At 49.9% G+C, this 16185-nt stretch overlaps 6 protein-coding genes across 6 annotated transcripts; 3 read left to right on the top strand and 3 right to left on the bottom strand.

Moving 5' to 3' along the window:
- Nucleotides 1-164: 164 nt before the first annotated feature.
- Nucleotides 165-3890, top strand: FSST1_003878 (uncharacterized protein; the record flags this gene model as incomplete). Its single annotated transcript, XM_083229998.1, has 2 exons — nucleotides 165-311; nucleotides 372-3890. 2 exons carry the CDS (start codon nucleotides 165-167, stop codon nucleotides 3888-3890), a joined length of 3666 nt encoding a protein of 1221 aa, XP_083087308.1.
- A 491-nt stretch (nucleotides 3891-4381) lies between these two features.
- On the bottom strand, nucleotides 4382-4807 carry FSST1_003877 (uncharacterized protein; the record flags this gene model as incomplete). The annotated part of the gene is made up of 2 exons (XM_083229997.1): nucleotides 4382-4540; nucleotides 4598-4807. The coding sequence occupies 2 exons, from the start codon at nucleotides 4805-4807 to the stop codon at nucleotides 4382-4384; spliced, it is 369 nt and encodes a 122-aa protein (XP_083087307.1).
- A 2187-nt stretch (nucleotides 4808-6994) lies between these two features.
- On the top strand, nucleotides 6995-9001 carry FSST1_003876 (uncharacterized protein; the record flags this gene model as incomplete). Its single annotated transcript, XM_083229996.1, has 3 exons — nucleotides 6995-8510; nucleotides 8578-8724; nucleotides 8775-9001. The coding sequence occupies 3 exons, from the start codon at nucleotides 6995-6997 to the stop codon at nucleotides 8999-9001; spliced, it is 1890 nt and encodes a 629-aa protein (XP_083087306.1).
- Nucleotides 9002-10566: 1565 nt separating this feature from the next.
- On the bottom strand, nucleotides 10567-11260 carry FSST1_003875 (60S ribosomal protein uL29; the record flags this gene model as incomplete). The annotated part of the gene is made up of 3 exons (XM_083229995.1): nucleotides 10567-10801; nucleotides 10887-11026; nucleotides 11258-11260. 3 exons carry the CDS (start codon nucleotides 11258-11260, stop codon nucleotides 10567-10569), a joined length of 378 nt encoding a protein of 125 aa, XP_083087305.1.
- Nucleotides 11261-11624: 364 nt separating this feature from the next.
- Nucleotides 11625-12730, top strand: FSST1_003874 (60S ribosomal protein eL6; the record flags this gene model as incomplete). The annotated part of the gene is made up of 3 exons (XM_083229994.1): nucleotides 11625-11735; nucleotides 12174-12509; nucleotides 12578-12730. 3 exons carry the CDS (start codon nucleotides 11625-11627, stop codon nucleotides 12728-12730), a joined length of 600 nt encoding a protein of 199 aa, XP_083087304.1.
- Nucleotides 12731-13235: 505 nt separating this feature from the next.
- FSST1_003873 (dipeptidyl-peptidase III) lies at nucleotides 13236-15799 on the bottom strand (the record flags this gene model as incomplete). The annotated part of the gene is made up of 8 exons (XM_083229993.1): nucleotides 13236-13504; nucleotides 13554-14057; nucleotides 14111-14289; nucleotides 14341-14368; nucleotides 14429-14566; nucleotides 14617-14625; nucleotides 14681-15552; nucleotides 15675-15799. The coding sequence occupies 8 exons, from the start codon at nucleotides 15797-15799 to the stop codon at nucleotides 13236-13238; spliced, it is 2124 nt and encodes a 707-aa protein (XP_083087303.1).
- Between the last annotated feature and the right edge of the window lie 386 nt (nucleotides 15800-16185).

The raw sequence follows: 16185 nt of genomic DNA, 5'->3' as shown, positions 1-16185 counted from the left end.
GGTATCTCAAATACACCGTCAAGAGAGGCATACCGACATCACATATATTTGCGCCAGCGACAAGCGACCACGCGCTATCGCGCATTATTGCAAAGGCTTCGGTCTCCGTTCAAAAGTACTACTCACCAACGAAGTGTCCTGCTGAGCCTACGAGACCACCAACAATGGCTCGACCGAGAGACTCGCGCTCACCAAGTCCTGCAGGCAGCACCCACAGTCCCCGTCGTTTCCGCAACGATGATCGCCGGGATAGGGATCGTCGCAACGATGGAAGGGACCATCGTCGGCGTACCAGATCTCGCAGTCCAGATGTAAGAAGGCAGCACAATCATACTAATCGGCTTTATTCTGACGAGCTTCTCCATCAACAGCCCCGAAATCGCGACCGTGACCGTGACCGCGCACGAGATAGAGATAACTACCGTCGAAGAGACCGTTCCCTAGATCGACGAGATGACAACCATTACCGAGGTGGACGAAGAGACAATCGAGAACGAGATCGCCGAAGATCACGAGACCGCTTTGATGATCGCATTCGGTCGCCCATGACCGACCGACGACGAAACCGCAGCCGAGAGAATGACCGGGATGTGAGAAGGCGAGATGATTCCCGCAGCCGTGTCTCTGGGCGCCGTGAGGGTACGACTGACTCTCCTGCTCGCAGCAACCGTGATGACGGCAGAAATCAGAAGACGCCACTCGGTGACAGCGGCAACGGAGGTGCTAGTCAGGTTCGAAACACGCTCCTTGGTTTCGAGTGCATTGCTGATGGATTACAGGTACAAACTCCCAAAGTTGAGGGCGGACAAGCTGATGTCGACAAGAAGGCCGAACGACTGGCCAAGCTTGAAGCATGGAAGAAGAAGAAGGAGAGTGCAAGTCAGAAACAAAAAGAGGTAAACCCCAGTCAGACAAGAAATCTCCTTGCTGAAATGGACAAGAAAGCAAGTGGAGCGTCGTCCAAAACGGTTTCCCCTTCGCTTTCTGCTGCTGCTTCACCTGCTGCGACGCCCGCTGTCGAATTACCCGCTGCCCCCTACTCTGGCAAGTTTGATCCCAAGGCCATCGCCAAGAAGTCGGCAGCTTCCCGGGCGCACGACGCTTCCAAACCTGCACTTGGCTCCCTGGAGGGACAGCCTGAAAAGATTTCCGTCCCGGTCAAACAAGCCACCACCGGTACGTCCAAATCTTCCATCATTCACTTAAACTCAATTGACACATCTGTTCTAGCATCCGCTCTTCCTGCGAACAGAACAAAAGCAAGTGGCTTCGGCTTCGTAAGAACCAATGCAGAGACCGAGAAGCTTACCGCTAAGCGAAAGCTCGACCTTGACGAGGAAGACACTACCAAGCGGAAGCTTACTAAACTTCCCGCCCTTCCTATTGAGGCTGATGACACTCCATACGCTGACCAGGATGATGACGAGTCCGATGGTGATAACTTTGCCGAGAACGAGGAAGAGGCCGCTGCTGCTGCCCGTGCAGCTCATGAGCGGCGTTTGCAGGCCGAGAACCAGATGGATACAGGCGAGGAAGATACCAAACCCACGGACGTGCAGACAAACGGTGATGTGACAACGAACGACGACGCTGCCCAATCCGAACCTGCCACTCAGATGGAAGTCGACGAAGAAGACGATGTTGATCCTTTGGATGCTTTCATGGCCGATCTAAAGCATACTGATGTGAGACAACCCACCAAAACATCAACAACACAAAAAGTCCAGGAGCCTGAGGCCTACTTCAGTGATGATGAATATGACTTCAATAAGAAGGATGAAGGCGATGCAAGCGCTCTGTTGGCCATATCAGCAAAGCGGAAGAAGAAGGATATCCCGACAATTGATTATAGCAAGATCGAGATTGAGCCTATCCGCAAGAACTTTTGGCATGAGCCAGCCGAGTTGAGTCTTCTTACGGAGGCTGAGGTGGCTGACCTTCGCCTGGAACTGGATGGTATAAAGGTCAATGGAAAAGACGTTCCCAAGCCTGTTCAGAAGTGGGCTCAATGCGGTCTCACACGCCAAACACTGGATGTCGTTGACAACTTGGGTTACGAAAAGCCCACTCCCATTCAGATGCAGGCACTCCCAGCTCTAATGTCTGGTCGTGATGTTATTGGTGTTGCCAAAACTGGTTCTGGAAAGACAGTTGCTTTCCTGCTTCCCATGTTCCGACATATCAAGGATCAGGCCCCTCTCAAGGATACAGATGGTCCAATTGGGTTGATCATGACCCCTACTCGAGAGCTTGCCGTTCAGATCCATCGAGACTGCAAACCTTTCCTCAAGATGATGGGTCTTCGCGCTGTCTGTGCTTATGGTGGAGCGCCTATTCGAGAACAGATTGCAGAGCTCAAGCGTGGTGCAGAGATTGTTGTATGCACGCCAGGTCGTATGATTGATCTCTTAGCGGCGAACCAAGGTCGGGTCACCAACTTAAAGAGAGTTACGTATGTTGTGCTTGATGAAGCCGATCGAATGTTTGACATGGGTTTCGAACCCCAGGTCATGAAGATCTTTGCAAACATGCGACCTGACAGGCAAACAATCCTCTTCTCAGCCACTATGCCTCGTATCATCGATTCGCTGACCAAGAAGGTGCTTAAGAATCCCATTGAGGTCACCGTCGGTGGGCGCAGTGTCGTGGCAAAGGAGATTGAACAAATCGTCGAAGTCCGAGACGAGCCGTCCAAGTTTCACCGTGTTCTTGAACTTCTAGGAGAACTCTATGACCGCGATGAAGATGCTCGTACCTTGATCTTTGTCGAGCGACAAGAGAAGGCGGATGACTTGCTCAAAGAGCTGATGATGAAGGGCTATCCCTGTATGTCAATCCATGGAGGCAAGGACCAGATCGACCGTGATTCCACTATTTCGGATTTCAAGAAGGGTGTTGTACCTATCTTGATTGCCACTTCGGTAGCAGCCCGTGGTCTTGATGTCAAGCAGCTCAAGCTTGTTATCAACTACGATGCTCCTAACCATTTGGAAGATTACGTGCATCGTGCAGGTCGAACTGGTCGTGCTGGTAACACTGGTGTTGCTGTCACTTTTGTTACGCCTGAACAAGAGAATTGTGCACCAGGCATTGCTAAGGCTCTTGAACAGAGTGGGCAGCCCGTGCCTGATAGGCTCAACGAGATGAGGAAAGCTCATAGAGAAAAGGTCAAGTCTGGAAAGGCTAAAGACACGTCAGGTTTCGGCGGCAAGGGTCTCGACCGTCTCGATCAGGAACGAGAGGCGGCTCGCCTGCGTGAGCGCAAGGTCCACAAGGCCGAGGGCGAGGAAGAGGAGGTAACCGAGGACAAGAAGGAGGAAGAGGACGAAAAGGCAGAGAAGGCGCTGGACGCAATCCGGGCTGCAGCATCTGGTGTGCTGGCTCGTGAGTCAGCAAAGACCGAAGACGCAGATGCGAAGTCCATGCCACCAGTCAAGACCAGTGGTGTGGTAAAGGACAAGGCTAAGGACCCATTGGACAAGGTCAGTTCTGCTGTCAGTGCCATCAACAGTCGACTTGGAAAGGCCGGTCAACTTCGTGCTGGCCAGCCCATTGACAACAAGGGCCCAGATGCTGGTGCTTTCCACGCCACTTTGGAGATCAACGATTTCCCTCAAAAGGCCAGGTGGGCTGTCACCAACAGAACCAACGTGGCGAAGATTCTGGAAGCTACAGGTACATCGATCACAACAAAGGGCAACTTCTATCCGGCTGGCAAGGAGGCGCCTGCTGGAGCTGAGCCCAAGTTGTATATTCTTATTGAAGGTGATACCGAAGTTGTCGTCAGTTCCGCCCTTACCGAACTCACACGCTTGCTGCGGGAGGGAACAATTGCTGCTGTAGATGCCGATAGTCGAGCACCTGCCAGTGGACGGTACACGATCACTTAATAGTGCTTGGCACCTGTTTTTTTCCCCAAGCAAACGTATGTTATTCTGCCACTCTTGTTTAGGCAGGGCTAAACTGTTGAGCCACGGAGTTGATGAGGAAGTGGTAATCTGATAGGGGGGGAATGTACACAATTACAGGAGTTAATGACGGCGTTAGAGAGACCCTCTATAGGGAATTTGGTTATTACTCAGTCTTGCCGCCATTGTTGCAGGTATGCGTGCGAGCTGAAATGTATCTGTTGTGTGAACTCTTCTCTATAATTGGTAGTGTTTAAAACGAAAGATAAAACGCTGTGACTTTGAATAACAACTCAACGACAATAAAAACGACGCTGACCACGAGCCATCCTGCGAGTGGTATATACCAACAGTATCTTGGCCCAAACCATGCATGAAATCAAGATGGACATGCCACTGTACCAAGTTGCATGGACTTGTCTTGCTTTCCGTCCAGAAACATGTCCTGCGTCAATCCGAGATCGAAACCCTTCTCATGCCCAATTTCGGGCTTCTGTTGCTTGATCTGCTTCACGCGCTCGAAGCTGCTCTTGACTAGCGCCTTTCAGTGTCTCTGAGCGAGTCTGTTTCTTTTGCGCTGCTAGCTGTGTCTGCAACTTTCCACCCGGCTTCGATGCAGCCTTGGCGCGAGCCTGTGTTTTCATGTCAGTTTACGGTAAGTTATTGTCGTTTTTCTCTGGGTTACTGACCTCGGCGGCTTCGGCAGCTTTCCTTCGCGCATCCTCTGGGTCGTCTGGACCTTGAGCGGCAACGGCTGATCCACCTCCCAAGGTTCTTGGAGGGCCGCCGACTTGTTTCGGGACCGGCGCTGTACCGGAAGTCGGAGGCGGCGCGGTACCCAAGACACGGCCGGGCTGCGAGAAAGCCTCGGGCTCTGTCTTACCACAAATGTTACCCATGACTACTTTGTGACGCGGTGCAGTGGATGTGAGCTTCTTTGTTCAGTGTCGTCTGATATACTGTGTAGACAAAGCGGTATTGGTGTTTGAGTGATGATATTGTTGACTTGGCGGCGATATGCTCTGAAGTAGTCGTGTTAAAAATAAGTCAAAGATAGTGTTGCGTGGCGGCGATAGTTGGAAGTTGGAGTTTCGTCGTGCCAAGCTCCAAGGTCAGGTTGAGGGGCTGGACTTTTGGAGCTTCCTGGGGCGGAAGGAGGACCTCGAGGGTTGCTTTTAAGGTGCTTACCTACTTGGTGGTGTTGGAAGCCTGGAAGGTGATCTTGTCGAATCCAAGCACAATGTAATCTTTATCTAATACAATATGTCAACTTGTATTGTTGAGGTTATTTACATTCAAAATCATGTCCTATCTCATATGAGAGAGCGCTGCGCCTCAGAGGCTCATGTGAGCAACGTCATTCGGATAGCGATTCGTGTAATTTAAGATCATTGATGAATGAACAGGCTATGGTTGAGTGTTTACTAAAACATGTTTATGTATACAAAATCCTTAACATCTCATAAAAATCCATCCTATAAATTACAACTTACAAACGGTTTCCCCAATAGCCATCCATTGAAGTACAGCTAGCTACCCATGCCCACTTACCCCATTGTTTTGTGGTGGTTGAGATAAAAGTGGAGGGTATACAACTGATGATCTAATTGGTTTTTCAACATGTCTTTACAAGCGTACTGTTTCTACAGGGTATTAGTCGTGATGGTTAAATTTGTCTACGAGAGAGAGCTATGTGGTATTTAGAGACTTCGAGCTGTAATATCTGCCTACGACAGTATTGCCAGCCAGTTCTGCTACAATAGCTTGGAGTGCTGTGAGCGATGGCTTGACAAGGAAAACTAATAGACATGTGACAATGCAGGGTAACTAAACTCTAATAGATTCAGTTATCAACTTTCCCAACGTATGTGCATTCTGTCACTACAGTCGAGCTTACTCTACACAGTCTAGGTACATCTGTTCTCTGATTTTTATACTCTCAAATTTGTTACGGTACATGGGAAGCTACCTATGTCCGCCAGTATACGTCAGAGGTGATAACATGAGTTTTATACGGATGCCAAAGATCTACAAGACATGAAAATTTAGAAAAAAGCAGGAGGTGGACTGAGCGACACATGAAAGTCATGAGAGAGGAACTACTGGTAAAACGTTTGAGAATAATATGCAGGAACGGAGCTTTGACCAAATAGAGGCCATCTGGGGTTATTGATCTGCTGCAAATCAAAGAGCGAGGTTACGGACCTTATTATCTGGGCTCCAGCCGGAAGACCAGGCCGAGGGACATTGTAGAAAATATTAGAGCGGTGAAAGTGGGTTGACTGGAGATATGTATGTGATGCAGGAACAGAGAGGGCCATTACGGTTACTGAACTCATGTAGACGGACATGTAGCCAGAGAGGTGGGACTTGGATATACCCCTCATAGTGAAGACCAAGTGATTCACCTGAGAAGCTCATACTCTTCTTCTTCTGTATCGGTCAAAATGAATAAAAAACACCAAGGATAAATACTGATCGAAACAAACATCCTACGCTTACTCACACAAACACCACTCCCCTCCAGGATACTTGGTTTCTGTGAAAGAATCATTGGTCTTCTCTTACCCTCCGAAAACCTGGATATTTGTTCTTGTTAGTGCGTAAAATTACTGCAAAATCAACAGAAAACCCAGCCGATTCTATCCTGTGACTCGGTAGGCTATGAGCCAGCAACCATAAAACATATGCCCAGAGATATTCGCGCGCCCATTCGATAACTTCTGATTGGCGGCGCGTGATAATATCTAGGGGACCAGCCCCGCTAAAACGTGCCATGATCCACTGAAGTTTACAGAGTGCCTTTAGTGCCCTCCACCTTGGATGCCCATGCCCGGTTCTTGAGCCGCCTGGCCATCCGGGTTCTCATTCTCATCGATCCTCTGAGGCGCGGGTCATTGGCAACATAACAGCCCGCTCGGGTATTTTGCTGTGACCATCCATTTATCCATCCAAATGACTCTGATGAACATCTTGGCCATAGATTTCATTCACAAGCCTTTACCTGTGCGTCGAGAAACAACAAAAGTGATCCTCTTCATCGGAACGAGCGATTGCTCTTGTCATTTCTAGCTTTCCATGAAACCATGGACCACTCGCACACGACAGCCTTTGCTGCCCATTACCACCAGCCAACTTCTTTCGACCTTGAAAAAGTCGACTATGGCTTTGATTCTATGCTTGGCCACGATACATGCCTGACCCATGGGCTCGATTCCCTTGGAACCTGCAACAATACCGAGAACGCTTGTCTCGATCAACGCTGTTTTGACCACTATGGCAAAACTTCTGCCGCTAAAAACGTTCTCGAGATTGGCCTCGATCTAAAAGCCGGCACCGATAAAGCCTCCCATAGAAATGAACAGCCAAATATCGCTCGCCCTTCTAGGACAAAGACTCGCTCGCAGTCAAACATCTCTGCCTCTCCTGTAAAGATGTCTGCTGCCGCAACTAGAGCTTCGGCGCATAGGCAAAAGCGGCGGAGACAGTCCGAGCAGTTGCAGCATCACCAACATCAACATCAACACCAGATGGATTATCACCAGCCATCCAATATTCACTTGCACTCGCCCCATTTCCTCCATGGCCAAAACTTACAGCATATCGAACCCGCAGCGGCCCTCCAGACTGTTAACGAGAATTTGCACCACAACTTCCACATGCCATTCTTGAATGGTCACCACCCATCGTTTGGCGATCTTCAACATCACGGCGGTGTGTTCGCACCGTCAAGTCCCTATAACCGATGGCCACAAGCTGCTCCTTCTTGGGCCAACATGATGAGCCAAGCCACCATTGCTAATTGTATGCCGATGTCATGGCCGGCGCATAATGGCTGTAATGAAGCTGCATCCGCTGATTGCACTTCTGCATGTGGTGATAACAAGTGCTGGAGCCAATGTGGCGACGGAGATGATACAGACTGCTGCTTCGATACCTCCTGCGCCGATCTCGACTTCTCTCATGCCGCATGCTGCTTTGAACCAACATGCGCCGATCTCGAGCCATGCTTGGATGCTTCGTGCCAGGAGGCTGCGATTCCTTGCAATGATTCGCATTGCGTTGGAACCACAGTTTCCACTACTCCAGCTTCTGTGTCTGTCACGACACCTTCAGCCGAGCCAGAGCCCATGGTCAGCGCCATCCTCAGCCCAGACGAGCCAAGTCGGGACGTTTCTTTTGATATTGGTTCGGCGATCGGGCAAAATTTTGGGTTTGCCCATGATCTCGGCCACAGTTTCACTGATGATTTGAACCATCATGATGGAAACCTTAACAGTAGCCACAGCGGCCCGGCCTTGAACCAAAATGCAGCTTTTTCTATGTCTTCCCACTCCCCCACACCAAAGACCGAACTGGCCGACAACCAGTCCATGAGTGGAGAGACTGACTTCACCTGCAAGTGGCTCTGCGAAGATGGTATTCTCTGCTCCAAAACATTTGGGGGCAACAAGGAACTTCAGGATCACTGCAAAAGCGAGCATGTAAAGAACTTGAAGAAGGGCGAATATGGATTCTGTTGTACGTGGTATGGTTGCATAAGGCCCGGCCCATTCTCGCAGAAGAGCAAACTGGAGCGACATATGCAGACTCACACCGGGTGTAAGTTACACCCCCTAGACCGAAATCTAGAACCAGTCCTGAATCATATGCTGACAGTGGTACCCAGACAAGCCAGTAAAGTGCGATATCTGTGGCATAATGCTTTCCGCAAAACAATCGCTCGAGCAGCACATGCGTACTCATTCAGGCGAGAAGCCATGGAAGTGTGAACACGAGGGCTGTGGAGCGCGCTTCAAGCAGCAGAGTGCCCTCAGTAAGTTTGTTAATTTTTAGCTCAGCATCTCATGCTAACATCTTGTCAAGCCATGCATATGCGCACGCACACCGGTGAGAAGCCGTTGATGTGCGAAATTTGTGGGAAGCGCTTTGGTGAATCATCTAATCTTTCTAAACATCGCCGCACGCATAACGTCCGTGGTAGCCATGTATGCGAGCATTGCGGAAAGGATTTCCATCGCTTGGACCAACTTCGTCGGCATCTTCAAACACATCTTCCAGATGGTAGTCGCAAGAGCAGCAAAAGCTCCTGACATCGTCTTGCCGTGGTGGATTGAAGATGGGCGACCGGGAAATACAAGTCGCGGACGGCGATAAAATCGTGTTTTTTTGGGCGTTTCGAGATTGGCATTGGCGTTTGGGGTTATCTTGAGTTTGGTTGTCAGGGTTCTGCAACGAAAGCCGGCGTTCTTGGAACAAGCTGCCCCGGATGAGCGGCACGAAACATATGAGAAGAGCGTATGATCCAGATAAAGGTAGATAGATACCCGATGCCATCATGACACAGGAAGAATAATGGACACAGAGTGGTCTTTGTTGGGCCCGAACATAGTCTTAACCACAAAGGCGTGTTTCAACTGGTTGATGTAGCTTGAGAGTCGATGCCGTGTGACCGTCGTGGTATGACAATTCATAATAAGTGATCTTTACCATATCCAGGGCTCGTACTGACTTTAGTCGTTCTGTTCCATCTAGTCGGAGAGCCTTGTCGTTGGTATTGAACGCCAGAGAACGAACGAACTCTGGCTCGAGAGCACCCGCATGGAAGCTGGTTGGACCTATTGTGACAGGTACTGAGTTGTCATCCTCCCTCTTCAGAGTATATATGAACGACGAGCCAGCCCAGCCGTCAGGCCACCCAAAGCTGAATACAATTCCGTACAAAATCGGATCGAACTCTGTCGCCGTTGCGGGGTCCCTTTTTAAAGGCCGATAGGATTGATGGTGAGAAGATCCACGTTGAGCCATTTCAGAGGGAAGCCTGTGAGTAAGAGACGAAACCGATAAATGAGCCAAGGTTCAGAGCGCTGCTTGGAAAGAGGAAAACCGATGAGAACTGTCGTAAATGGCTCGGCCAAGTTTTATAACATCGCTTTTGCCCGTTGATGGAAGGATGCCGTTGGGGTTACGGTGGGGTGATTCCGTTTGAACCGATCTGAGGCACCCTAACAAACCAACCGAAAAAGACCGAGCCGTGAGGAAGGATTTTGGCATGGTAACAGGGTCTTTTGGTATGTTTTCTCGTTCAATTAAAGAGTGGATACAATGACATTGGATTAAGGGTCTTAGGGGTCACATAATATCAACTGTCTCTTATGGTCATGGCAATTACAAGTTTAGCCTTGCTGGTTCGTAAGGCACCAAAGCTTTTTTTAGCTGTTGTTCGATTGGAAAGTGCACCCGAGAACGCTGTGCAACTCAATGGCAGGTCACCTATGATATGTATTCGAGACATCACAGTCACTCCTCTCGCATATCTTACAAGGACTTGTTGATCATGACCTCATTTTTGTTTTTTTAAGACTGCCTACGGGCAGCCCATTGTGGACATATCCCGTCCCAGATCGAGGCCCAAACCGGGAAATAAGTACAAGTCAGACCGAGATTCCCTGAGCCATGCGATGCAGATTTCGAAGTTTTGTCAAAGAAAAAGCACGCGACGCCCTCCATACCCCGTTTCCCTTCTACCCAGTGTCCGTCACACGCCAAGAACTACCAGCATTTTTAACTTAAGCCTGGGTGAATTGTTAGTAGGTTGATCTTGAGGCGTGGATATTGCTGTGGAAGAGAAACTTGAAATTCCTTGCACAGCATTTGTTTATCGTACCTTGATGGCGAACTTGCGCTGAGGGAAGTGGACAGTGCGCTTCTTGGTCTTCTCGAGCACGCGGGACTTCTCATCGGGTGATAGGCGGCGGCGGATGGCACGGGTCTGCTTGGCACGGAGGTCGAGGGGAGCGTACTTCTTGTTCTTGTAGAACAGACGGAGCTGAGCCCTTTGCTTGGCGTTGATGACGGTCAGGACACGAGCGATCGACTTGCGGATATCGTGGCTATTCGAAATTGCGTTAGTGGGGCACAACTTTTTGGCGGTCTCCTGCTTCTGCAACAAAATCGCAGAGATGGGAATATGCTCACATTCTGTTCAGCTTGGAGCCGGAAGAAGCGACCTTCTGAATGCGGAGCTGACCGAGCTCAGTCTTGAGCTCACCGAGCTGCTTTGTCAAATCATCCTTGGACTTGTTCCAGAGCTCTCCAGCCTTAACCTTGCCCGACGACTACAACCTGTCAGCGATTTGTCCAACCCGTATTGTTTTCTTGCGTGAATTGTGCTATCGAAATCATGGCCGAGACTCGGATTGAGTTGTGTAATGACGCTCGTGGATTGTGTATGTGTACGTTTGGTCGATGGAAGGAATGCTCGAAAGGACTCTGTAGCCGCACGAAACGTCGACAACACGCAGTCGACGTTTACCGTAACAACAAGGGCGTGGAATGCTCGTACTCACCATCTTGAATAGCTTCGAAGTGGTGTGCGAAGTGCGTCGACGAGTGTTTTGTCAAAATATCAGCCTCGACCTGTCACCGTCCGTGTCGCGATAGATCGATTTAGAGAAGTTTGCCGAGAAGGTGCGTTCGAAATTAGGGCTTGCGAACTTTTCGGAATCATGTGATCCGCTCCTGCCCTGAAACTAATCGCCATCAGGGCAGGAGCGAAGGAAAAGCGGAGACGCGAATTTTGATTGGGTTCAATTTTCCCACAAACTCTAGCGGCTTCCACAAAGAAATCCAACATTTCGGGCGCACCTCATCAACACCAAGTGTCTTCCTTTCCTTCACCATCTAACCCCAAGTCAACCAGCCAGGAGAGTCAACATGTCGGCGCCCACGAGCAAGACCTTCGGAAAGTCGACCCGAGAGGTCCCTGCCTCTTCGGAGAAGGCTAAGAAGTGGTACCCCGCTGATGATGATGCCGAGAACAAGAAGGTAAGCTGGTGATGATTGTGATGCGTTTGCAGGCAGTTGCACAAGTGTTCTGGACATTGCGGTTCGGTCGGGAATATGGAACGCGGATCGAGAGATATCGAGTTTTGGTCGGTCCACGACAGGCAGTTCGACGCCCAAAGCGCAAGGAGGAAAGCAACATGCCTGGCACTACACTATCACTCTTTTTCTGTGAAAAAGAAAAGAGCAGTGGCTTCGGTAGTATCGCCTCAGAAGAAGACAGCAGCATCATGGGACGGCCAAAGCCTTCGAAAATTTCGAGAGGCTTCGAGACGAAACGCACAAACCAACACACAGAATTGCGACAAATCGATTGACGACCACATATATGAATACACACACAAACATACATACAGCAACTGCCTGCTGCATTGTTCAGCATTACCAAGAATCAGCCCGCTAACAAGTGGAAAATCATAGGTTCGCAAGGCTGTCCGATCTTGGACTCCTCGCAAGTCTCTCCAGCCCGGTACCGTCCTCATCCTCCTCGCTGGCCGCTTCCGTGGCAAGCGTGTCATCCTCCTGAAGTCCCTCGACCAGGGCGTCCTCTTGGTCACCGGTCCCTTCAAGATCAACGGTGTCCCTCTGCGACGAGTCAACTCCCGATACGTCATCGCCACCTCTTACAAGGTCGATATCTCTGGCCTCGACGAGAGCAAGATTGAGGAGATTTCTCAGCCCAAGTACTTCACCGCCGAGAAGGCCAAGGAGAAGGCTGGTGAGGAGGCTTTCTTCAAGCAGGGAGAGAAGCCCCAGGTATGACACAACAACCCTTGTGTGCAAGACGTGTGGATAGGGACCAGATTACTGACTTTCGATTACAGAAGAAGGAGGTCAACAGCAGCCGCGCCGCCGACCAGAAGGCCATCGACAAGGCTCTGATTGCCAACATCAAGAAGGTCGACATGCTTGCCTCTTACCTCTCCAGCTCTTTCAGCTTGAGGAAGGGAGACAAGCCCCACGAGATGGCCTGGTAATTGTGCAATCTTGTGTGCCGGGGTGATGGGAGTACCGGGGTTGCGATACAAAGGGTTGTAGAACGGCAAGGGTCTCCGAAATGGGCTGGTTTGGCCAATTGCATTTGAAAGTCGACGGGCATCGGTCACATTTTGGCATCTGTAATCAGGTTTTACAGTCAAAAACAAACGAGCATACAAAATTCTAGAGGCTTCCGGTGAGAGGCCGATGATGATGAACTTCACTCGGATGTCCCATCTCCCTGGGTGAAAAGAAAAGCAACTGGTGTGAGCGATCATGGTCTTTCCCGGTCTGAACTCGTCAAAAATGGACATTGTTTTACGAATCATAAAAAAAGTTTCAATAATTGTGCGTGGATTGTACCGTTGACATGTTAACTGATTTGGGTAGATCCGGTTTAGGTCTTGATAATGGCATCAATCATCTTATCTATTTTTACCTGCTTCTTCTAATGTACAGCTTACATGTCCAAGATGGTCATCGTCTTTGTGATGCTTGTTGACTTTACAAGCCGCGATCCACCCAACTCTGGACCATGCCAGTCAACGAGGCTTCGTAGTGCTTGATGGAAACCTTTCCAGATGGCTCATCCAACGATGTATTGGCCTGGACAAAGACCTTGCGAGGCTGCTTGTTCTTGAGAACAATGTCGCGAACCTTCTTGCCCCAGAAGTCGGGGTCAACAGTTGTCATGTGGACGTAGAAATCGGTACCAGTCTTGACATCAGCAGTCGACTTGTAGATGTGAAGCTTCTGGAGATACTTGGCAACGGCTGGTACACTTGTTAGCTTGTTCACATATTCAGGGGCGAGAGTTCTTACCATCTCGACCAGCCGTGAGAATCTTAGAGCGATCAAGCTTGATAGTCAAGTCAGAAAGGTCGTCCTGCTTGTAGTCAAGCTTGCAGAAATCGTCCTCGGCCTCGAGGAAGCACTTGAGAATAGAGAAGCGGGCCTGGCTGTGAGCCTGTCCCCATTTTTGGCTCTTGGGGTCCCACATCTCAAGTGAAGCCAGTCCAGCTCGGGCCATGGACAAATAGGAGGCGAACAAGACGTCGCCAGCCTCACCGTTGATGTCTTCAGAACCATCACCAAAGCCAAAGATCTTGAGGACGGGGAATTCGCAGCTCAGGTGCATGGCAACAAGTTCGGCACGGCATTCCTCGTACGAGGCAGCTATGCTACCGAACACCGAGCCCCATGTCTGACCAGGCTTGTACCAAGTTGCGATGGGCTTGTTGTCAACAGGGCTGACAGGGGGGTTCTCCTTGTCAAAGTTGAAGGTACCTGGTGATGTCTCCTGGAGAAGCTTACCGCAACCGTGGCCTATTGCGCATGAGTGACGGTGGTTAAATGGCATGTTGGAATCTGTTACATACCGGTAAGCTCGTGAAGACCGACCTGGACCTCAAAAGAAGCATCGCGCTGCTTCTTGTACACCTCAAGATCCTCATCACGAATAAAAGGAATTTTCTCATCAGGCGCCTTGGCACTCAGAACATTTCCAAGCGACACGTTCTTGAAACCCTCGGTCTGACGGATATCATCGTAGTTGGGGCTGCAAGTCGTTAGCAATCGACGTCTCCCTGATATATGATGCAAAACCCACATGTTGATACCAGCAGGAATACCGGAGCCTTTATTCAATGTTAGCATCGCCAGTCATATATAATAAGGTAGCGGCCGTTACCACTTACCAGCAAAGGTCATAACCTCAAGAGAGGTAAAGTCAGGAGACAAAAACTTGTCCTTCTCAAACTCAGAGCCCCAAGGCAAAAGGGGAATAAGCTTGGGTGCCTTTTCCACAAGCTCACCAAAAGCACGAGTTCGCTCAACTAACGGCTGGTTAGTAAGACACCGGGTAGATAGTACGAATGGTTCTTACGGTTGACCACTACACAACTGTCAGCAAATTCGTACACAGCGGTATATTCTACTGGTCAACTTACTGGAGGCAAAACCTTCCCACTCTCCTCGGATACCAGCAGGGTCTCGGTAAGTCTCAATGAAACCAATGTTGGACTCAATCATAGGACCCTTGTCCTTGATCCAGTATCTTTGGCTGTCTTTGAAATCCTCCAGAGAACCGGACTCAAAAGACTTGCTGTAAGCCTCGTGCATCTTCTTCTGGGTGTCGTTCTCGGCGTTCTCGGCGGCGCCATTGATGAAGGCGGTGATGTTCTTCATCTCCTCTGCGTAATCGCCGTAGACTAGCTTGATAGTCTTTCCCTTGAGAGATCCGTCTTCCACAGTGAACTCGGTCTGCTTGCCAATATCACCTCCCTTGCTAGGTATTTCTTTGACAGCCGAGGCGATCAAAATCTCAAAGTTGCCCTCAGAGGTCTTTCGAAGACGGTTGTTTTCGGGGAGAAGACCCTTGGACTCCATCCAGTCAGAGACGGCCTTAATATCATCCTTGGTGATGTGGGAAGAATCTGGATAGTAAGTAGTCATGTGGCCATCATCTGGGTAGCCCAGGTGCATCATGGCAGGGTTGTCGGAACTGAAGATGCCACCCTTCGCGGCTTCGTAAAACTTGTTGGCTTCGGGAGAAGTGGCAGCCAGGGCAGCAACAGTCTTCTCGGAGCAGCGAGGAATAAACTTGGAGTCACCAAAGCTCTTGTAGTTGCCATTGTTGCCGAGGAACATGGCGGCATACTCGAGGAAGCGGGTGGCCTCTTCCTCGTCAACGCCGGCCTTCTTGGCCAGTGCATTCCAGTCGCCATTGGCAGACTTGTGCAGAGACAGGATCAAGTCAAAGATAGGCTCGGACTCTGGGGAGATCTGTCGAAGAACAATCCTGGTGCCGGCGAAAGCAGCTCTATGATGATGTGTTAGCCGCACGACCCCTCTCTCATAAGCAAGCATGAGTTGCCCCTCATTTCAGGTTGGCCAAGCTCAACGACGACTTATACAAGGCCGTAGCACAAAAACAAAACGTACTTGCTGATAAAATGAGCATAACGTCTCTGCTTATCGTTCAAAACCTCAAAGTGCTTCTCAATCTCGAGCCTGACGACCGAAGGAGGCTTGTCGGCGAGGTAGTGGACCAGCTCGTTCGAGTTCATGGCGACAATGGAGGTGGAAAATCTATGAAGGCTCTGGCGGTTGAAAGAGTTTGTGAAGTGAGGAATTGACCGTCGTGTTAACGGAGATTGTCTCAAAGCTGCTGTTCTCAGGGAAGGCAACCTTTGAAGAACAAGAGACGGTGAGATTGAGTTGAGAGGAGACATGCGTGGCTGCTGTTTGACGTTTTTGGGTCACGTCGGCCAATGGATCTTTGTTCTCTGGGGTCGAACGCAGCTTCCTAAACGTGTTAAGGCAACAAACAGAAGGTGCAGAGCTTCTTTCCTATAGCGGTTAGTGGGGTGTGTACAGATTTCCATCATGACACCATGAGTGAGGGGTTCAATTTAATCTGGGCTGCCTGGTATTATTCATATATTGAGATCAG

This window comes from Fusarium sambucinum, chromosome I (genome assembly GCF_050947815.1).
Source record: "Fusarium sambucinum isolate potato_lamoka chromosome I, whole genome shotgun sequence".
In the NCBI taxonomy this organism is placed as follows: Eukaryota; Fungi; Ascomycota; class Sordariomycetes; order Hypocreales; family Nectriaceae; genus Fusarium; species Fusarium sambucinum.
This window is presented reverse-complemented; position numbering and strand designations above follow the sequence as displayed.